General features: G+C 43.4%; 1 protein-coding gene across 1 annotated transcript in view; it reads right to left on the minus strand.

Moving 5' to 3' along the window:
• Window positions 1–24,202, minus strand: part of SOS2 (SOS Ras/Rho guanine nucleotide exchange factor 2) — a 178,762-nt gene that overhangs the window by 91,223 nt on the left and 63,337 nt on the right. Inside the window, exon 2 of the mRNA XM_082242700.1 lies at window positions 2,191–2,316. Within this exon, the coding sequence (XP_082098826.1) occupies window positions 2,191–2,316 (126 nt within the window). The remainder of the gene's footprint in view (window positions 1–2,190; window positions 2,317–24,202) is intronic.

Consider the following 24,202-nt stretch of genomic DNA (forward strand, 5'->3'; position numbering starts at 1 on the left):
CTTTCAGTTCTGTTCCATTTTTTGGAACGGAACAGAACCCTATTTTTCTTCCGTTTAAAAAACGGAAAGGACGCAAAATCGGATGTCAGCTGTGTCATCCACTGACATCCGCAATCCCATAGACTTACATTATGTCAGTGTATCATCCGCAAACAGATGGGATGACTACGGACATACGGACCGGATGACACAAGTGTCAATGGTGTCCGTAAAAAAAAAAAAAAAAAAAGACTGAACGGACGACAAAAACGGAGCGCCCGTGTGAAAGAGGCCTTTCCCTGCATGTGTCATTAGTACAGTGACAGTGCATTTTTTATTTTTTAGCAACGATCACTGTATTGGTGTTACTGGTCCCTAAAAAGTGTCTAAAGTGTGTCAGGTGTCCAATTTGTCTGCTGCAATGTCACAGTCACCAAAAAAAAAAAAAATCGATGATTACCACTATTACTAGTAGTAAAAAAAAATAAAAATAAAAATAAAAAAAAAAGTCCATAAATCTATCCCATAGTTTGTAGACACTATAACTTTGCGCAAACCAATCAATATACGCTTATTGGGATTTTTTTTTTACCAAAAGCATGCAGCAGAATTCATATTTGCCTAAATTGATGAAGAATTGTTTTTTTTTTGGTGGATATATTTTATAGCAGGAATCAAAGAGTTAATGCAGCATAGATGGCGCATGGGTGGAAGAGACAGTCTCTCCAAAGCGACAGACTTAGTATAAGGAATCTTAGCAGGAAGAGCAGGTAGGTGACAATAGCAGCATGGCAGGCACAACAACAGGGCAGTTTCACAGGAGATGAAGGTTTCTCTGTATAACATAAAAACAAAACAGGAGCGCCGCTCTAAGTGTAGTATAAAAAAAGCTTAAACTTTCTTAAAAACAAGAGCCAATCACATCACAGGATAAGAGATGGATAACAGCATGTCTGGTCCTTCAGGGATCACAAAGGCTGCAGACACAGGGGCTCCTCTTGGAGTTAGGCAGATCAGTGCAGATGTTCGTTCCCAGCAGTCTTGAGTGTGAGGGGGAGCGGAGGGAGCAACAAGCCTCCAGAATTCCGCTCCCCCAAAACTGCTGGGAATGAACATCTGCACCGATCTACCCAACTCGAAAAGGAGCCCCTGTGTCTGCAGCCTTTGCGATCCCTGAAGGACCAGACATGCTGTTATCCATCTCCTATCCTGTGATGTGATTGGCTCTTGCTTTTAATAAAGGTTGACCTGTTTTTATACTACACTTAAGTGGGGTACACACTATAAGAAAATCGTTCGTACAAAAAACAGTACACATTAATTAAACGAAAATCGTTCGTTTTTTCCCATACGAGAAAAAATTTGGAGTTTGTCCCTTTCAGAATTTTCGGAAGAAAATTCTGAATCGTCTGCAGAAAGTTCTGTACAAATCGTACGAAAATTCTTTGGACAAATATGTTCACCCGGTTTTCTTATAGTGTGTACGAGCCTTTAGAGCGGTGCTCCTGTTTTGTTTTTATATATTTTATAGCAGTAGGTAAAAAATTATTGTTTTTTTTTTTCCCAAAACTTTTGGTTTTTAATTGTTTATAGCGCAAAAAATAAAAACCGCAGGGGTGATCAAAAACTACCAAAAGAAAGCTCAATTTGTGGGAAAAATTACATAAATTTTTTTCAGGGTACAGTGTCACAGGACCGCGCAATTGTTAGTTAAAGCAACGCAGTGCCGTATTCGCAAAAAATGGCCTGGTCAGGAAGGGGGGGGGGGGGTGAACCTTCCGGAGCTGAAGTGGTTAAACAAAATTTGTTCGTTCTGGTATCGTTAAACACTTTTTGTGCTTGTCCCTTCAGATAATTTTGAATCAACTGTCGTGGTTGGCTCTTGAAAGCTGTGTACCAATGATCAGATTATCCAATGATCTCTCTGAAAGCCGTACTTTGCATCCGATTTTATCATCTAGCAGTCCTGCAGGCTAATTTTAGCCTTTTGCAACAGCAATTGGGATGATGACTGTGGGGTAAGATAATTGCTGGGATAAAAACTCATCTCACTCTCCCCCACTATGGACATATGGGGACTATGGACAAGATGGACAGATTGTCTGCACATCTACAATAACAGATTCATTCACCCTATAATAGAATATTGCTTGTTATTATACACAGAGCGTCCGTTGCTGATGAGAAGAGCTCCATACCCCGGCATCTTACCTCCACATCCTGAACTGTCCTTGGCTGGGCAATGCAGAGCTTATTGAGGAGCTGTAGGATGAGTTCTTCTATGTAGTACAAGGAGTCCTCTTTAGCGGACAGCGTGGGGTGGACTTGTTGCAGGACCTGAAATAGAAATGAAACTCGATTAAATATATTGTTATGGCCAAACTGGGGCCGGCAATCATTTCTTATTTCAGAGCGATTCATTCTGATACTTTTGAATTATTGCATAGAAGGAATGCAGCCAGAGAAAATTACCGACAAATATTGCAGCTGGTACCGGACTTGTGCTGTCACTCAAAATATTTCTGGACAACTTAAAGTGGTTGTTAACCCACTTTGTTGACATTTACCTATACAGTGGGTACGGAAAGTATTCAGACCCCCTTAAATTTTTCACTCTTTGTTATATTGCAGCCATTTGCTAAAATCATTTAGGTTCATTCTTCTTCCTCATGAATGTACACATAGCACCCCATACTGACAGAAAAACACAGAATTGTTGACATTGTTGCAGATTTATTAAAAAAGAAAAACTGAAATATCACATGGTCCTAAGTATTCAGACCCTTTGCTCAGTATTTAGTAGAAGCCCCCTTTTGATCTAATACAGCCAGGAGTCTTTTTGGGAAAGATGCAACAACTCTTTCACACCTGGATTTGGGGATCCTCTGCCATTCCTCCTTGCAGATCCTCTCCAGTTCTGTCAGGTTGGACGGTAAACGTTGGTGGACAGCCATTTTTAGGTCTCTCCAGAGATGCTCAATTGGGTTTAAGTCAGGGCTCTGGCTGGGCCATTCAAGAACAGTCACGGAGTTGTTGTGAAGCCACTCCTTCGTTATTTTAGCTGTGTGCTTAGGGTCATTGTCTTGTTGGAAGGTAAACCTTCGGCCCAGTCTGAGGTCCAGAGCACTCTGGAGAAGGTTTTTGTCCAGGATATCCCTGTACTTGGCCGCATTCATCTTTCCCTCGATTGCAACCAGTCGTCCTGTCCCTGCAGCTGAAAAACACCCCCACAGCATGATGCTGCCACCACCATGCTTCACTGTTGGGACTGTATTGGACAGGTGATGAGCAGTGCCTGGTTTTCTCCACACATACCGCTTAGAATTAAGGCCAAAAAGTTCTATTTTGGTCTCATCAGACCAGAGAATCTTATTTCTCACCATCTTGGAGTCCTTCAGGTGTTTTTTAGCAAACTCCATGCAGGCTTTCATGTGTCTTACACTGAGGAGAGGCTTCCGTCGGGCCACTCTGCCATAAAGCCCCGACTGGTGGAGGGCTGCAGTGATGGTTGACTTTCTACAATTTTCTCCCATCTCCTGACTGCATCTCTGGAGCTCAGCCACAGTGATCTTTGGGTTCTTCTTTACCTCTCTCACCAAGGCTCTTCTCCCCCGATAGCTCAGTTTAGCCGGACGGCCAGCCCTAGGAAGGGTTCTGGTCGTCCCAAACGTCTTCCATTTTAGGATTATGGAGGCCACTGTGCTCTTAGGAACCTTAAGTGCAGCAGAAATCTTTTTGTAACCTTGGCCAGATCTGTGCCTTGCCACAATTCTGTCTCTGAGCTCTTCAGGCAGTTCCTTTGACCTCATGATTCTCATTTGCTCTGACATGCATTGTGATCTGGAAGGTCTTATATAGACAGGTGTGTGGCTTTCCTAATCAAGTCCAATCAGTATAATCAAACACAGCTGGACTCAAATGAAGGTGTAGAACCATCTCAAGGATGATCAGAAGAAATGGAAAGCACCTGAGTTAAATATATGAGTGTCACAGCAAAGGGTCTGAATACTTAGGACCATGTGATATTTCAGTTTTTCTTTTTTAATAAATCTGCAACAATGTCAACAATTCTGTGTTTTTCTGTCAGTATGGGGTGCTATGTGTACATTCATGAGGAAGAAGAATGAACCTAAATGATTTTAGCAAATGGCTGCAATATAACAAAGAGTGAGAAATTTAAGGGGGTCTGAATACTTTCCGTACCCACTGTAGATAAGCTTATATTAAGGCTTACCTATAGGCGCTATAAATATCTCCTAAACTTGCACCGTTTAGAAGATATTTACAGTGCATGCAGCCGATGACGTCATCGGCGCATGCGCTCTGAAGGAATGGCCACCCGTGCCGTTCCTTCAGAGCCCAGTGCCGTGACTGGCGGCTCCCGTTTTAATCGCGTCTCCGGCCAATCAGATGGCTGGAAGACGCGAACAAGGAAGCAGGGCGGCTGGACATGTCGGCCGCCCTGTCGCTGAGCGGGCGACAATGCGAGGGCTTCGTTTTAAGGTAAGTATTTCATAATGAGCTAGTATGCGATACATACTAGCTCATTATGCTTTTGTCTTTACAGGTTTTTTTTAGGGTTTACTTCCTCTTTAAAGCGGAGTTCCACCCAAAAGTGGAACTTCCGCATTAGGTAGTTCTAACCCCCTGACATGCCACGTTTGGCATGTCATTCTTTTGGGGGGGGGGGGAGCGGGTAGTTTTGACATGTACCCGCTCCCACTTCCGCACGGAGCGCCGCGGCGCCCTGAGTGGAAGTTCTCCTCTCCCCCTCCCTCCCTGCAATCTTCTGGGACATGTCAGAGGTCCCAGAAGATTGCCAGCCAATCAGGACGCGTAGCGCAACTCGCGCATGCGCAGTGCGTACCAGGCTGTGAATCCGCAAACTGTCACAGCCGGGTGCCCACACCAGTGATGCCGGCGCCGCAGAGCAGAGAGGGAGAAGAGCGAGGCTTCGGGTGGCCGCATCGCTGGACCGTTGGACAGGTGAGTGTGTGAGGTTGGAACTCTGCTTTAAAGCGGATCTTCACCACATCTGAGCACCACAAACCAAAATCACTATAAGTGTTCCTAAACCCACAACAGTAAAATCAGTCTGTATATGCAGTAAAGCATGAATTTTATAATCACTGTGGAACAATATCCTCCACATTGTGTAAAAAAGGCTGTTTGATCCTGTCTTCTCTGATCCTCCCCTTCTTCCCCTGTCTCCAATCAACCTCCTGATAGAACAGAGTTATTGAGGTCACTTCAATTTGGTGTGTATTGCTAGAGAGGTTTTTCTTTTCTTTTTTTTTGGGAGGGTGCACATGATCAGCACAGAGGGTCAGGTGTCCTGCAGCTCCATAGGACAGTCAGAGGAGAATGAAAACTCCTCCTACAAGCTTTAACCAGTGCATACTAGCATATTATGTGAAACTTACCTTAGAAGGAAGCCCTCCAGCTATGCATTGTCACTGCTGAAGGGCGCTTCCATCTTGACCTGGTCTTCTTTCCGGGTTCGCTGAAGCCGGCTGCTGTATGATTGGCTGGAGCTGCCATTCATGGCGTAGGACTCTAAAAAGCACAGTAGGCCGTTCATTCAAAGTGCATGCACCTCACCGGCTGCACCTCACTGCATCAAAAGTAAAGATCTTCTAAATGGTGCACGTTTAGGAGGTATTTACGGTACATATAGGTGAGCCTTACTATAGGCCTACCTATAGGTAAAAGTCATGCATTGGGAGTTTAATCCCACTTTAACCACACTTGCCGACCGCCCGCCGAATATATACTGCGGCAGGTTTGCTCGGCTGGTACAGGTATGGCGGTTCGCGGTAGCGCTCCTGGAGGCGCACGTGCCCGCCCCCATAAGCAGGGAATCTGATCCACGGGGCCGGCGGCCGCGATTGCCACTGGGCACCCGCGATCGCTCCCCACAGAGAGGACGACGGTCTGCTGTTGTAAACACAGCAGACCGTTGTTCTCTCTGAAATGATCTCAGAATGCCTGTGATCCTCCTATTTAGGATCACAGGTCTCTGTGTTGATTCCACAAGTCCCTCCCCCACACAGTTAGAATCACCCCTTAGGCTCACACTTAACCCTTTGATCACCCCTAGGTTAACCCCTTTCCTGCCAGTGTCATTATTACAGTAACAGTGCATATTTTTAGCACTGATTACTGTAGTAATATTATTGGTCCCCCCAAAAGTGTCAAAAATGTCAGTTAGGGGTCTGATCTGTCCGCCGCAATGTCGCAGTCCTGCAAAAAATCACAGATCGCCGCCATTGCTAGTAAAACCAAATAAATAAAAATGACATAAGCGCCGGTTCACATTACCGCGACGCTACTTGCAGGGGCGACCTCCGAGATCGCGGTGCGAGCAGCGCGCCGCGACCTCGGAGCGGCCGCCACGGACTTCATAACATTGAAGTCTATGGCGGTCGCCTCCTGGTCGCCCCTAAGAAGCTCCGGACCCTTTTTCTAGGTCGGAGCGACTTATGTCGCTCCTATTAGAACGGGTCCGCAGCTTCCCTATGGGAGGCGACCTACGGCGACCTGTGAGGCGACCAGGTCGCCTCACAGGTCGCCCCAGGGTGAACCGGCACTAAATCTTTCCCATAGTTTGTAGACGCAATAACTTTTGAGCAAACCAATCAAAATAAGATTTTTGTTTACCAGAAATATGTAGCAGAATACAAATTGGCCTAAAAGGATGAAAACATTTGATTTTTATTTTTTTTTTTATTGGAAATGTTATATAGTAGAATGTGAAAAATATTGTTTTTTTTCAGAATTGTTACTCTTTTCTTGTTTATTTATTCTTTTTTTTTTTTTCTCTTTCCAAACGTGTTTTCTTTTCTTGTTTATAGCGCAAAAGAAAAAAAAAGAAAAAAAAACGCAGAGGTGATCAAATACCACCAAAAGAAAGCTCTATTTGTGGGGAAAAAAAAAGAACCTCAATTTTATTAGGGTACAGCGTCGCGCGACCGCGCAACTGTCAATTAAACGCAGCGCCGAATTGCAAAAAATGGCCTGGTCATTAAGGGGGCAAACCCTTCCGGTCCAGAACTGGTTAATCGCACTTTAAGGAGGAAAGTGCTAAAAGATGCTGGGTGTCCACCAGCCAGAAAACAAGGCATATTAACTTGCTGCAGATTCTAATGCACACTGTGAGAAGCTCACAGTATGCAGTGAAATCAGAGTAAGTAGAAGTAGTGATGTTCTGATTTAGAAAGCTCTATCCTATCAAAAAAAAAAAAAAAAAAATGTTTTGGCTAGCGATCCACTTTAAACAAAGATGTCTACTTACATCTGTATTAACCACTTTACCACTAGAGGATTTTGCTGTCTTACGTCTGGGCGATTCGGCGCTGTGCGACTTTAACTGACAATTGCGCGGTCATGCGACGCCATACCCAAACGAAATTTACATCCTTTTTTCCCCACAAACAGAGCTTTCTTTTAGTGGTATTTGATCACCTCTGCGATTTTTACTTTTTGCGCTATAAACAAAAAAATGAAATGTAAAAATCTAAATTTTTTTAAATTTTTGGCCAATTTGTTTTTTGCTACCTATGTTTGGTAAAAAAAAAAATCACAATAAGCGTATTTTGCTTGGTTTGCGCAAAAGTTATCGCGTTTACTAACTAAGGGAAAGATTTATGTCATTTTTGGTGTTTTTTTTTTTTTTTTTAATGAGTAATGGCGGCGATCTGCGATTTTTTTTGCGGGACTGCGACATTGCGGTGGACAGATCAGACCCTTGACTGACATTTTTGACACTTTTGGGGGTACCAGTGACATTACTGCAGTAATCAGTGCTATACATATGCACTGTTACTGTAAGAATGACACTGGCAGGGAAGGGGTTAATTTTATTGGAGAGGGAGGGGTTAATGTATGCCTGGTGCTTACTGACGTGTGTGTGTGGGGGGGGGGGGGGATTGTGTGACACAGGGACAGATCCAGGGTTCAGCTATGCTGAACCCTGCAATCTGACCCTGCCTGTCACTTAGGAGATCTGCCCGCTTTGTTTACACAAGCAGGCGGATCTCCACACTAGATCCCCGACGATCGGGGAAGAGCAGCGGCGATCGCCGCTGCTCCTCCCCTTGCCCGACTCCCGCTGTGACTGAATACAGCGGGAGCGCGCCGCCGAGAAAGGGGAGTGTCTGATGACGTAGATCTACGTCGTCAGACGATAACGAGTCACTTTGCCGCAGTACTAATACCGTAAGCAGACGGCAAGTGGTTAAATACGGTCTGAATCATAAAACAAAACTCTCATCTCAGGAGTACCGTAATAAAAAAATGAATAAATAAAAAAATAAAAAAAAGGCACATTGTAATTTTTTTTTTTTTTTAACGACTTCCTTTCCCTGAAGCGTACATGTGCGTTAAAGATGTGAAACACGCAATCATGATTACTGCAGCTTTTAAAGTGTTTATTATGACAAAACAATGTCAATATACAAGAACAATTCCCTCTTCACGTCACCTTTGTATTTTCCACCCTCCTACTTGCTGTCAGCTCATCTTGAATAATTTTTTTTTTTTTCCCTATTGCATGCGCTGTGCTCATGTCGATCGTTCGTCATCGCACTAATTCAACACATATTTCAGTTTATCTTTGAAACGGCAACGTCCTTCGGAAATATGTACGGCCGTCTTATCAGGTTTTCCTGCATTGTTCATAGGCCGGGAACATCTGGCACACTGGTTTATACATTTATAAAAAAAAGTCACAGAGCTCGCATCTAAACCCCACATTTTTGATTAGGGCCGTCAGCAAATTAAAGCGTCTTGCACATTTGCAGCTTAAAAAAGCTCAGTACAGCATTTTTGTTTTTACTGATCTAAAATTACAGCCTGTTAACCACTTCTGGACAGGAAAGATTTGCCCCCTTAACCGGTTGCCGACTGCGCACAGTATATTTACTGCGGCAGTCGGCCCCGGCCAGGCAGAGTGACGTAGGTCTACGTCGCTCGCCTGTCACTCCTTCTAGAGCCAATAGCGGGCGGGCGCGCGCCCGCTGAGGCGCGCGCCCGCCTCGGCTCGTTCACGGAAGAGTGCGGGAGTGTGACTAGCGGACCCGATGTCCGCCGGTCACACTACGATCGCCGGTACAGCGGGAGAAAGACAGAGCGGCTTATGTAAACAAGCCGCCTGTCAGTTCTCCCTGTGTAAAAATGAAGATCAGACGGTTCTACTATGTAGAACTGTTGATCTTTGTTTTTACACTAGTAGACCTGTCCCTGCACAGTTAGAATCACGCCCCTAGGACACACTTAACCCCTCCCTGTCCAATACTGTTAACCCCTTCCCTGCCAGTGTCATTTTTGCAGTAACAGTGCATATATATAGCACTGATTACTGCAGTAATGTCACTGGTACCCCCAAAAGTGTCAAAAATGTCAGTCAAGGGTCCGATCTGTCCGCCGCAATGTCCCAGTACCGCAAAAAAAAAAAAAAAAAAAATCGCAGATTGCCACCATTACTCGTTAAAAAAAAAAACACCAAAAATGACAAAAATCTTTCCCTTTGTTAGTAAACGCAATAACTTTTGCGCAAACCAATCAAAATACGCTTTTTGCGATTTTTTTTTACCAAACATAGGTAGCGTAAAACAAATTGGCCGAAAATGTTAAAAAATTTTGATTTTTACATTTTTTTGGGGCGGAATTTCATATAAAAAAAAGTGAAAAATATTGTTGTTTTTGCAAAAATTACGCTCTTTTTTTGTTTATAGCGCGTGATCAAAAAATCGCACAGGTGATCAAATACCACCAAAAGAAAGCTCTGTTTGTGGGAAAAAAAGGACGTGAAATTCGTTTAGGTACAGCGTCGCACGACCGCGCAATTGTCCGTTAAAGTCACGCAGTAAAAAAAATCGCAAAAAAAACCCTGGTCTTTTAGCAGGAAAATCCTCCGGTGGTAAAGTGGTTAATGACCAGGCCATTTTTTGCAATTCGGCACTGCATTACTTTAACGGACAATTGCGCAGTCGTGCGACACTGTACCTAAATGAAATTGATGTCCTTTTTTTTATTTTCGCACAAATAGAGCTTTCTTTTGGTGGTATTTGATCACCTGTGCGATTTTTATTTTTTGTGCTATAAACAAAAAAAGAGCGACAATTCTGAAATAAAAAAAGAAAAAAAAAAATTTTCACTTTCTGCTATAAAATATTCTCAAAAAAAAAAAAATGTAAAAATCTAAACTTAACATTTTAAGCCAATTTGTTTTCTGCTACATATTTTTGGTAAAATAAAAAAAAAAAAAAATCACAAGAAGCGTATTTTGTTTGGTTTGCGCAAAATCACGTCTACTAACTACAGGAAAGATTTGTCATTTTTTTTTTCCATTTTTTTTATTAGTAATGGCAGCGATCTGCGATTTTTAGCGGGACTGCGACATTGCGGCGGACAGAACGGACCCCTAACTGACATTTTTGACACTTTTGGGGGGACCAGTGACATTACTACAGTAATCAGTGCTATATATATGCACTGTTACTGTAATAATGACACTGGCAGGGAAGGGGTTAACTTTATTGGTGATCAAGGGGTTAAATGTATGCCTCATGCTTACTGACGTGTGTGGGGGGGAGGGGGTTGTGTGACACAGACACAGATCGCAGGTTCAGCTATGCTGAATCCTGTAATCTGTCCCTGTCTGTCACAATTTGTATTCTGCTACATATTTCTGGTAAACAAAAATCTTATTTTGATTGGTTTGCTCAAAAGTTATTGCGTCTACAAACTATGGGAAAGATTTCTGTCATTTTTATTTATTTATTTGGTTTTACTAGCAATGGCGGCGATCTGTGATTTTTTGCAGGACTGCGACATTGCGGCGGACAGATCGGACCCCTAACTGACATTTTTGACACTTTTGGGGGGGACCAGTGATATTACTACAGTAATCAGTGCTAAAAATATGCACGGTCACTGTAATAATGACACTGTCAGGGAAGGGGTTAACACAGTGGGGGATCAAGGGGTTAAATGTGAGCCTAGGGGAGTGATTCTAACTGTGGGGGGGGGGGGCCGTGGCTTGTGAAATGATCATAGAGACTTATGATCCTATATAGAAGGATCACAGGGGCTCTCTAATCATTCCAGAGAGAAGAACGGTCAGCTGTGTTTACAACAGCTGCCCGTTCTTCTCTCTCAGCGGGGAGCGATCGCGGGTGGCCGGTGGCAATCGGAGCCGTCTGCCCCATGCATCAGAGCCCCTGCTGCCAAGTGGGGGCGGAAGCTCGCTGTCCCCCGGCAGCACGCTCGCCCCCTAGCTGCAGGCGTGCGACCGACGTGGGTCTATGTCGGTTTGCGCAAGAGGGCCGCCTTGCCGCAGTAAATAGGCAGCGGGCGTTTGGGAACCGGTTAATTGTAATGTGCCTATGCACACAGGTGCGTAAACAAGCGCCGTGCATTCTTCAGTAAAAACAAAATAGAAAAATCTGCATTTTTGGTCAGTAATTTACACCTCATGAGCGCAAATGCGCACAAATGTGCGCAAATGGCCATTTACAAAATGTGCAGAACAAAAGCGTGAGAATATGTTTCTGCGCATTTGCGCAAACATGCGCGTGCAAATGCACAAAACACATATGCGCGAAAATACGTGCAACTACATACAAAAGAAAAAAAAAAAAAACATAAAAAAAAGTAGATGCTCAAGAGTATAGTGTGCAAGAGGCCTAAGTAGTACGCAAACCTGCGCGGCCCTGCCACCCATTCTACAGGAAGGCAAATGTAAAAATTCCAGGTTGCCAAAAGCACTTTGTGGAGGGGAATTTCCTGGCCATGGGCGGTTGCCAAGCAAACTGAATTGTGCAGCCCTTGCATTACAGCCGGCCTTGTCGCTCAACGCTTTGATAATAATGCTTTAAAAGGGACAAATCGATGAAGAGGAAGACTTGATTAACAAGCCAAACCAGTATCTGGGTGCTCGCTCGCCAGAACAAGGTGTGTCCAGTACGTGAGAATGTCGAGACTTACCAACTCTAACCAAGACACATTCTTTAAAGGCAAATTTAGCGTTTACCTGGAAAAACGTTCATCTTGTGACTTGCACATTTTTACACACATCCTGCTCCATATTTTAAAGTAAAAACAGGTTAAAGCGTAACTCCACTTTTGTTGAGAAAAAAATAAAAAAAACATTCCCCTCTGGTTGGTCTACATACATTACACAAATTTTAACAAACGTTGTCGCAGATTCCTACATAATTATTTGTCAGATTTGTGGCAGCTGCAGGGCTCTAATGAGGAAATCTGCTGGGCCTGCATCCCTTTAGACGTGTTCCTATTGGGAGTATCTCACCAAAAATGACATTTTTGTTGCAGGGGATGCCAGAAATCTGACTTGTATCTTAGTGCAGACTTCTGGGAAAATTGGTGAGCCAATCAAACAAGCAGGAAATTATGTTTCTGGGGGTGTGGTCAGTATACATTCTGTGTACAGAACAGCTCCAGGCAGCCAAATTATATTGCATTTTCAGAACATTACAACATCTGCAGATCGAAAAGGAAATATATATATATATATATATATATATATAAGTGCCTTGCGACCTTTTGCCACATTTCAGGCTTCAAACATAAGGATATAAAACTGTAATTTTTTGTGAAGAATCAACAACACGTGGGAAACAATCATGAAGTGGAATGAAATTTATTGGATATTTCAAACTTTGTTAACAAATAAAAAACTAAAAAATTGGGCGTGCAAAATTATTCAGCCCCTTTACTTTTAGTGCAGCAAACTCTCTCCAGAAGTTTAGTGAGGATCTCTGAATGATCCAATGTTGACCTAAATGACTAATGATGATAAATAGAATCCACCTGAGTGTAATCAAGTCTCCGTATAAATGCACCTGCACTGTGATAGTCTCAGAGGTCAGTTTAAAGGGCAGAGAGCATCATGAAGAACAAGGAACACACCAGGCAGGTCCGAGATACTGTTGTGGAGAAGTTTAAAGCCGGATTTGGATACAAAAAGATTTCCCAAGCTTTAAACATCCCAAGGAGCACTGTGCAAGCAATAATATTGAAATGGAAGGAGTATCAGACCACTGCAAATCTATGAAGACCTGGCCGTCCCTCTAAACTTTCAGCTCATACAAGGAGAAGACTGATCAGAGATGCAGCCAAGAGGCCCATGATCACTCTGGATGAACTGCAGAGATCTACAGCTGAGGTGGGAGACTCTGTCCATAGGACAACAATCAGTCGTATACTGCACAAATCTGGCGTTTATGGAAGAGTGGCAAGAAGAAAGCCATTTCTTAAAAGATATCCATAAAAAGTGTAGTTTAAAGTTTGCCACAAGCCACCTGGGAGACACACCCAACATGTGGAAGAAGGTGCTCTGGTCAGATGAAACCAAAATCGAACTTTTTGGCAACAATGCAAAACGTTATGCTTGGCGTAAAAGCAACACAGCTCATCACCCTGAACATACCATCCCCACTGTCAAACATGGTGGTGGCAGCATCAACGTACATATACAGTACTTCTCTGCCTTACATTGTATGTTCTGGCGATGCGACTATCGCCCATGCTCGCAGCACGATAGTCGATATCACATCGACTATCGTTCAGCCCTAGAACAGACCGTCTATCCGTTCTCATCCGATCCCATCCAATCTGCTGGACGGATGGAAAATAGGGCTTCCATCCTTCCAGATTTGACGGACATGTCTCCGCTGACATCGAATGCCCCATAGAGATACATAAGGCATCCGTTCAGATCCGCCAAAAAAACAGACAGGCGGATCTGAACGGTCCGCCTGTGTGAAAGGGGCCTTAAAGTGAATGGGACTGTCGGGTCAGAGGAGGAGCCGCTGTGGGACAGAAAGGACAGTTGCGTTTTAAAAATTATGATTTAAATTGAGTCGATTTAAATCAAGCCTAATTACTAGTGATTTAAATCAAATGCACCCTGGTACAGTGTATATAATATACACACACAGCTTAAAGTGCAACATATGTTTGGCATTGAGCAGCAGGCAGTCTGCACTGTGCATTGCCTTTCCTCCAGCAGCTCTTAAAGCGCTTTGTGTGATTCCTAGAGACCAGAATAGCTTGTAATCTGAACCCCTCTCCATGGCTGGAGCTCATTTTCCCAGCACTCCGGGGCATTAATGGATTCCTGCTCGTCTCAGTAAAAGTGACAGCTTGCAGAAAGCACCATTACTATGAGAACGGTCCAGCACTGTCCAGCCTATTGCTGTTGTGGGAGATAAGAGGCATGAAAAGCAACCCTTTTATATTTATAGCTTCATACTATTTTCTTTTTTATAAAAATAGGAACAATCACCTTGCTTTGAGGGGGCGTTTTTATTATTCTGAAATCATTTACCCTTTTTTTTTTTTTTTCAAATGCAAACAAAAAAACAAAAAAAAAAAAATTACAAATTTTACACCCATAGGCCTCTTGCACACTGCAGCTTAAAAAAGCTCAGTACAGCTTTTTTTTTTCTGAGCTAAAATACATACCATTCATTGTAATGTGCCTATGTACACAGGAGCGTAAATGAGCGCCAAGCATTCTTCAGTAAGAACAAAATAGAAAAAATCTGCATTTTTAAGCAGTAATTTACGCAAAATGTGCGCGATTGCGAACAAATGAACGCACCTGAACATACTGTTGATCTGAAAAAAAGCAAATTTGCATATTTTACAAAAACACGAGAATACATTTGCGCGAAAAGACACAAATTTACGCGAACGCATATGCGCGAAAATGCACGCATTTCAATAAGACAAATACGCCTGAAATTTACGGCTGAAAAAGAAGATGCTCAAACAGGAGCATTGTGTGTAATGCCTAGTTTCCACTGATTGGTATGGTTCGGTACGGTACGCAATTTTTGGCGTTTCATTGTCAAAAGTTGTATATGGTACCCTAATTCCGAACCGTATCGTACCACTTTTTTGGTACCCTTTCGTTAGGGTACCAAGCACATTAGTACCGTACCAACAGGGTGGAGCAATACTGTTGAGCTTAGGTATTGTTGGCAGAGGAAACGCAAGCCTGATCAAGGTGTACCGTACCGAACCGTACTGAACTGTACCAAACCGAACCGTACTGAACTGTACCGAACCGAACTGAACTGAACCGAACCAAACAGCTCGGAACCGTACTGAACTGTACCTAACTGAACCGTATTGAACTGTACCGAACCGCTCCGAACCGAACTGAACCGAACCAAACAGCTCCGAACCGTACTGAACTGTACCTAACCGAACCTTATTGAATGGTACCGAACCGATCCGAACCGAACTGAACTGTACCGAACCGCTCCAAACCGAACCTAACCGAACCATACTGAACTGTACCGAACCGTACTGAACTGTACCGAACCAAACAGCTCCGAACCGTACTGAACTGTACCTAACCGAACCGTATTGAATGGTACCGAACTGAACCGTACTGAACTGTACCGAACCGCTCCAAACCGAACCTAACCGAACCATACTGAACTGTACCGAACCGTACTGAACTGTACCGAACCGCTCCAAACCGAACCATACTGAACTGTACCGAACCGCTCCGAACCGTACTGAACTGTACCTAACCGGACTGTACTGAACTGTACCGAACCGCTCCAAACCGAACCTAACCGAACCATACTGAACTGTACCGAACCGTACTGAACTGTACCGAACCAAACAGCTCCGAACCGTACTGAACTGTACCTAACCGAACCGTACTGAACTGTACCGAACTGAACCGTACTGAACTGTACCGAACCGCTCCAAACCGAACCTAACCGAACCATACTGAACTGTACCGAACCGTACTGAACTGTACCGAACCGCTCCAAACCGAACCATACTGAACTGTACCGAACCGCTCCGAACCGTACTGAACTGTACCGAACCAAACCGCTCCGAACCGTACTGAACTGTACCTAACCGGACTGTACTGAACTGTACCGAACCGCTCCGAACCGAGCCGTACTGAACTGTACCGAACCAAACCACTCCGAACCGTACTGAACTGTACCGAACCGAACTGCTCAGTGGAAACGAGGCATATGATGCCTTACAGCCTACATGAACCACATGCGAAGAACATGTGATATACATGCCAGAAAAGAACTATAGTATCTACTGAAATAAAATTAAAATAAAACATAAAAATCAACCATTAGTTGAGAGTCACAGAATGTGCCTGGAAAGATCCAAAAGTCTGAAATCTAGGATATCTGATGCACGGGTAATCTCAATGGAAAGTGTTGCAAAAAGCCAGAGTGATTGTTACAGATGTAGCAATAATATGTAGACAAGCATGTAGCCATGCAATCAGAGTTACAAACTAAAGTAGCAATAATGAGTGACATAAGTGAATGAGTTATATAATCAGAAATATAGTATCTCACAAAAGATACTAATGTTTGTTTACCTATTAAACATGTAGTAATGATGTAAAGATAAAAAAAGGTAGCCATGCAATCACAGAGTTACAATCTATAATTACAGTATCTCACAAAAGTGAGTACACCCCTCATATTTTTTGTAAATATTTTATTATATCTTTTCATGTGACAACACTGAAGAAATGACACTTTGCTACAATGTAAAGTAGTGGGTGTACAGCTTGTATAACAGTGTAAATTTGCTGTCCCCTCAAAATAACCCAACACACAGCCATTAATGTCTAAACAGCTGGCAACAAAAATGAGTACACCCCTAAGTGAAAAAGTCAAAATTGGGCTCAAAGTGTCAATATTTTGTGTGGCCACCATTATTTTCCAGCACTGCCTTAACCCTCTTGGGCATGGAGTTCACCAGAGCTTCACAGGTTGCCACTGGAATCCTCCGACACTCCTCCATGACGGCATCACTGAGCTGGTGGCTGTTAGAGACCTTGCGTTCCTCGACCTTCCATTTGAGGATGCCCCACAGATGCTCAATAGGGTTTAGGTCTGGAGACATGCTTGGCCAGTCCATCACCTTTACCCTCAGCTTCTTTAGCAAGGCAGTGGCCATCTTGGAGGCATGTTTCGGGTCGTTATGTCGTAATACTGCCCTGCAGCCCAGTCTCAGAAGGGAGGGGATCATGCTCTGCTCTAGTATGTCACAGTACAAGTTGGCATTCATGGTCCCTCCATGAACTGTAGCTCCCCAGTGCCAGCAGTACTCATGCAGCCCCAGACCAGGACACTCCCACCACCATGCTTGACTGTAAGCAAGACACACTTGTCTTTGTACTCCTCACCTGGTTGCCCCCACACACGCTTGACACCATCTGAACCAAATAAGTTTATCTTGGTCTCATCAGACCTCAGGACATGGTTCCAATAATCAATGTCCTTAGTCTGCTTGTCTCCAGCAAACTGTTTGCGGGCTTTCTTGTGCTTCATCTTTAGAAGAGGCTTCCTTCTGGGATGACAGCCATGCAGACCAATTGGATGCAGTGTGCGGCGTATGGTCTGAGCATTGACAGGCTAACGCCCCACCCCTTCAACCTCTGCAGCAATTCTGGCAGCACTCATACGTCTATTTCCCAAAGACAACCTCTGGATAGGATGCTGAGCACATGCACCTAACTACTTTGGTCGACCATGGCGAGACCTGTTCTGATTGGAACCTGTCCTGTTAAACTGCTGTATGGTCTTGACCACCGTGCTGCAGCTTAGTTTCAGGATCTTGGCAATCTTCTTATAGCCTAGGCCATCTTTATGTAGAGCAACAATTCTTTTTTTCAGATCCTAAGAGAGTTCTTTGCCATGAGGTGCCATGTTGAACTTCCAGTGACCAGTATGAGAGAGTGAGAGCGATAACACCAAATTTAACACACCTGCTCCCCATTCACACCTGAGACCTTGTAACACTAATGAGTCACATAACACCAGGGACCAATTTGGACATTTTCACTTTCACTTTTGTTGCAAGCGGTTTACACATTAATGGCTGTGTGTTGAGTTATTTTGAGGGGACAGCAAATTTAGCCTCGGTTCACACTAGGGCGACCTGTGAGGCGACCTGGTCGCCTCACAGGTCGCCTCCCATAGGAAAGCTACGGACCCGTTCTAATAGGAGCGACACAAGTCGATTCAACCTAGAAAAAGGGTCCGGAGCTTCTTTGGGGCGACCAGGAGGCGACTGCCATAGACTTCAATGTTATGAAGTCCGTGGCGGCCGCTCCGAGGTCGCGGGCGCGCTGCTCGCACCGCGATCTCGGAGGTCGCCCCTGAAAGTAGCGTCGCGCTAGTGTGAACCGGCGCTTACACTGTTATACAAGCTGTACACTCACTATTTTACATTGTAGCAAAGTGTAATTTCTTCAGTGTTATAAAGATATAATAAAATATTTACAAAGAAGTGAGGGGTGTACTCACTTTTGTGAGATACTGTAATTATAGCTTGTAACTCTGATCGCATGGCTACATTTTTATCGTTACATCATTACTACATGTTTAATAGGTAAACAATCATTCTGATTTTAGGCAGTCTGGTTTTCATTTAGATTAGCTGTGCGTCTGATGTTCTAGTCTGCTTTTGATCCCTTTCAGGTAAGGCCCCTTTCACAACGATGGGGTGCGGTTCAACAGCACCACGGGTGTAACGCAGTGTACCCCTGGGTTTGGTGCTGGTTAGCTGTGCTTCTCTTTAGGCTCCGTTCCTACTAGTGCAACCTCTCCTGCATCTTTGGACACATAAATTCACATGACAGGTCGCAGCCTATTGATTTCAATGACACCTGCTCCAATCGACGTGACATAACGTTGCAGTGACTTTGAAAAGACTCCTGCACTACTTTAATGCAGTTTTCCTGCGATTTGAGTGCCAGCATATAAGGCTCTGTTCCCACTAGTGCAACTCCAAAGTTGCATGATTTAGAGTGCGACTTTGATGCAACTTTACACACACCGGCACTCAAGTCGCATCAGAGTACTGCAAGAACCTTTTCAAAGTCGGTGCAACTTTAACCACTTTAAGACCGGAAGGATTTGCCCCCTTAATGACCAGGTCCTATTATGCGATTCGGCACTGCGTTATTTTAACTGACAATTGTGCGGTCGTGGGACGCTGTACCCAAATAAAATTTACGTCCTTTTTTTCCCCACAGATAGAGCTTTCTTTTGGTGGCATTTTATCACCTGTGCGATTTTTTTTTTTGCTCTTTAACCACATCCCACCCGGGCCATTGTAAATATACGGCCGGGTGGGAGTCTCCTCCTTCTGATCGGACGTTCCGGAACGTCCTTCAGAAGGAGAGAGATCGCGCCGCCGTGGGCACGCGCAGCGGCGCGATCTCGATGTGCCTGTGTCCCTAGGACACAGAGCAACAAGCCTCGGCAGGAGGGCCCTGTGATTGGCCCTCCTGATCACATGACGGCTGTGTCCAATCACAGCCGTCATGTAATGTCAATACAGCCGTTGTAACGGCTTCAATCTCTTCTCCTCCTGACAGATCCTGTCAGTGAGGAGAAGATCAGAGGATCGATACTGCAGCCGGGGTGATCAGTGAGTATTTCTAATTACTCACTGATCACAGGGGGGGGTCTGTGCTGGTAATCAGATGATTGATTACCAGTGCAGCCCTGGGGGGAGGGGGTGCCACTAGAGCCACCAGGGATGCCCACCCAAGACCACCAGGGATGCCCACCATGGCCACCAGGGATGCCCACCATGGCCACCAGGGATGGCAAACAGGGCTCAAAGAGTCTGCCAGTGGTGCCCCCCTATTAGTGCTGCCCACCAATGCCATCTATCAGTGCTGCCCACCAGTGCCCGTTATTGCCATCTATCAGTGCCGCCCACCAGTGCTGCCTATCAGTGCCCATCAGTGCCGCCTATCAGTGCCCATCAGTGCTGCCTATCAGTGCCCATCAGTGCCGCCTATCAGTACCCATCAGTGCTGCCTATCAGTGCCCATCAGTGCTATCTATCAGTGCCCATCAGTGCTGCATATCAGTGCCACTCCATCAGTGCCACTCCATCAGTGCCACTCCATCAGTGCCACTCCATCAGTGCCACTCCATCAGTGCCTGTCAGTGCGGCGTCATCAGTGCATTAAAAAATGTATCTATTTACAAAATTTTATAACCTAAACAAAAAAACTTTTTTTTTTTTTCAAACTTTTCGGTCTTTTTTTATTTGTGCACCAAATACCACCAAAATAAAGCTCTATTTGTGGGGAAAAAATGACACAAATTTGGCTTAGGTACAGTGTTGCATGACCGCGCAATTGTCATTCAAAATGCAACACCGCTAAAAGCTGAAAATTGGTCTGGGAAGGAAGGGGGTTTAAGTGCCCTGTATTGTAGTTAAACAAAAAAAGAGCGACAATTTTGAAAAAAAAAAAAAAAAAAAAAAAAAAAAAAAAAAAAACAATATTTTTCACATTCTGCTATACAACATTCCGAAAAAAAAAATTTAAAAATCAAAATTTTTAGGCCATTTTGTTTTCAGCTACATATTTTTGTTGAAAAAAAAAAAAAATCGCAGTAAGCATATTTTGATTGGTTTGCGCAAAAGTTATCGCGTCTACTAACTAAGGGAAAGATTTATGTCATTTTTAATTTTTTATTTTTTTTTTTTTTACTCATAATGGTGGCGATCTGCGATTTTTTGCAGGACTGCGACATTGTGGCAGACAGATCGGACCCTTGACTGACATTTTTGACACTTTTGGGGGGACCAGTGACATTACTACAGTAATCAGTGCTATACATATGCACGGTTACTGTAATAATGACACTGGCAAGGAAGGGGTTAACAGTATAGGTGATCAAGGGGTTAAATGTGACCCTAAGGGAGTGATTCTAACTGTGGGGGGGGGGGGGGCGTGGCTTCTGAAATGACCATAGAGAAATGTGATCCTATATAGAAGGCTCACAAGGGCTCTATGATCATTTCAGGGAGAAGAACGGTCGGCTGTGTTTACAACAGCTGACAGTCGTTCTCTCTCAGCGGGGAGCGATCGCGGGTGACATCATCTTTAATATAGTACACACACACACAATAAGAATGATAAGAAAATGGTTTCTGGTGGGCAGGACTTTTAAGGCACCACGATGAACACATTTATATATAAAAAAAAAAAAAAATCTTTAAATTTATACAAAGTTTAAAATCATTTATATGAAATACAATTAATTGGTATCCATCGAATTGATATTTATACAATAAACACCTCTTTATTGTAAGAGGTCTTTATTGTTTAACCACTTGCGGACCAGTCACGTTGACTGTACTGCGGCAAAGTGGTTCGTTATCGTCTGGCGACGTAGACTTACGTCGCCAGACATTGCCCTCTCTCGGCGGCGCACGCGCACGCCGCCGAAGGCTCGCTCCCGCTGTATTCAGTCACAGCGGGAGTCGGGCCAGGGGAGGAGCGGCGGTGATCACCGCTGCTCTTCCCCGATCGCCGGGAAATCGAGTGTGGAGATCCGCCTGCTTGTGCAAACAAAGTGGGCGGATCTCCTAAGTGACAGATAGGGACAGATTGCAGGGTTCAGCATAGCTGAACCTGCGATCTGTCCCTGTGTCACTCAGTCACCTCCCCCCACACGTCAGTAAGCACCAGGCATACATTAACCCCTCCCTCTCCAATAAAAATTAACCCCTTCCCTGCCAGTGTCATTTTTACAGTAACAGTGCATATGTATAGCACTGATTACTGTAGTAATGTCACTGGTACCCCCAAAAGTGTCAAAAATGTCAGTCAAGGGTCCGATCTGTCCGCCGCAATGTCGCAGTCCTGCAAAAAAAAAAAAAAAAAAAAAAAAAAAATCGCAGATCGCCGCCATTGCTCGTTAAAAAAAAAACACCAAAAATGACAGAAATCTTTCCCTTAGTTAGTAAACGCAATAACTTTTGCGCAAACCAATCAAAATACGCTTATTGTGATTTTTTACCAAAAATATGTAGCAGAAAACAAATTGGCCTAAAATGATAAAAATTTTTGATTTTTACATTTTTTTGGGGGGAATTTCATATAAAAAAAATGTGAAAAATATTGTTATTTTTTCAAAATTGTCGCTTTTTTTGTTTATAGCTCAAAAAGTAAAAAAAAAAAAATCGCACAGGTGATCAAATACCACCAAAAGAAAGCTCTGTTTGTGAGAAAAAAGGACGCAAATTTCGTTTGGGTACAGCGTTGCATGATCGCGCAATTGTCATTTAAAGTCGCACAGTGCCGAATCGCAAAAAGTGTCCCAGACGTAAGACAGCAAAATCCTCCGGTGGTAAAGTGGTTAATTATCAATTGTTTTCTAAAGATATTTCAGAGCAATGATTTAAAACTTTGTATGAATAAAAGATATCTTATTTTTTCTAAAAGTCCTGCCTCCCGGAAACAGTTTTCTTATAATCTATTACTTGGGACGTGGTATGTATAGTGAGAGCTTTCCTTATCAATTTCCAAGAAAGATATTACATATTTTTTTAACCACTTAGGCCCCAGAGGATTTGACTGCTCAAAGACTGGGGCCTATTTTGCGATTCGGCACTGCGTGGTTTTAATGGACAATTGCACGGTCGTGTGACGCTGTACCCAAATGAATTTGACGTCCTTTTTTTCCCACATATAGAGCTTTCTTTTGGTGGTATTTGATCACCTCTGCGATTTTTATTTTTTGCGCTATAAAAAGAGAGCAACAATTTTGAAAAAATAACAATATTTTTCACATTTTTTATATGAAATTCGCAAAAAAAAAAAAATAGGTAAAAATCTAAATTTTTAACATTTTAGGCCAATTTGTTTTCTGCTACATATTAAAAAAATCGCAATAAGCGTATTTTGATTGGTTTGCGCAAAAGTTATTGTGTTTAATAACTACGGGAAAGATTTATGTCATTTTTATTGTTTTTTTTTTTTAACGAGTAATGGCGGTGATCTGCAATTTTTTTTGCGGGACTGTGACATTGCAACGGAGAGATCGGACCCCTGACTGACATTTTTGGGAGTACCAGTGACATTACTACAGTAATCAGTGCTATAAATATGCACTGTTACTGTAATAATGACACTGGCAGGGAAGGGTTTAACTTTATTGGTGATCAGTGGGTTAAATGTATCCCTAGGGGAGTGATTCTAACTGTGGGGGGAGGCGTGGCTTGTGATGTAACCACAGAGACATACGATCCTACATAGCAGGATCGTATAGTCTCTGCAGTTACTTCAGGGAGAATGACAGACGGCTTTGTTTACATCAGCCGCCTGGCTTTCTCCCTCTCCAGCGGGAGATAGCGAGTGAGCGGTGGACATCGGAGCCGCCGTTCCCTCGCGCGGGGATGCCAGGGAATGAACGGGGGCAGGAGCGTGCCTCCGGCAGCGCGCGCTCGCCCCCTACAGGTTCCTGGGCGAGCGACGTAGTACTACGTTGGTTTGCCCAGGAGCACCAGACTGCCACAGTCTGCGGCGGTCGGCAAGTGGTTAAAGAATAGACCAAAAATATATATTTTTTTTTTTCCCCAAATGTATAAGTCGTTATTAATGTGAAGTGATTATTGTTTTTTCCCATTTTTCCCTTCTAGTCACATTTTTCCCTCTCCCTCCTTTTCCTGTTTTTAAAGTACTTTACAACATATACACACAATTTTTTTTTTTTTTTTTTTAAAAAGCATTTTTAACCACTTGACATCCAGAAGATTTACCCCCCTTCACGACTAAGCCACTTTTTGCGATACAGCACTACATTAATTTAAATGACAATTGCGCGGTCACAAATAGAGCTTTCTTTTGGTGCTATTTGATCACCTGTGTGGTTGTTATTTTTTGCGCTATAAACAAAAAAAGACTGACAATTTCAAAAAATATATTTTTTTTAATTTCTGCTATAAAACATATCCGATAAAAAAAAATAAAATAAAAAATGGTTTATGTGAACAATAGAACAATATAGCGTCTACAAAACTATGGTATATATTTATGGAATTTAGATTTTTTTTAACTAGTAATGGTGGCGATTAGCGACTTATAGCGGGATTGCGATGTTGCAGTGGATAACCGGACACTAACTGACACTTTTTGGGGACCAATGACACTAATACAGTGATCAGTGCTAAAGAATGTGCACTGTCACTGTACTATTGACACTGGCTGGGAAGGGGTTAAACATCTGGGGCGATGAATGGGTTAACTGTGTGTATCACCAGTGTTTTTGTGATGTGTGAGCTGCTTTTACTAAGGGAAGAAATGGAGTTTATTCCCTGGCACAAAATCTATCCCTTCCCTCTGTCAAAACAGCAGAGCTCCGTTCTGTGTTTTACC

The sequence above is a fragment of the Pelophylax lessonae genome, assembly GCF_965119305.1.
Source record: "Pelophylax lessonae genome assembly, chromosome: 13".
NCBI classification, from domain to species: domain Eukaryota; kingdom Metazoa; phylum Chordata; class Amphibia; order Anura; family Ranidae; genus Pelophylax; species Pelophylax lessonae.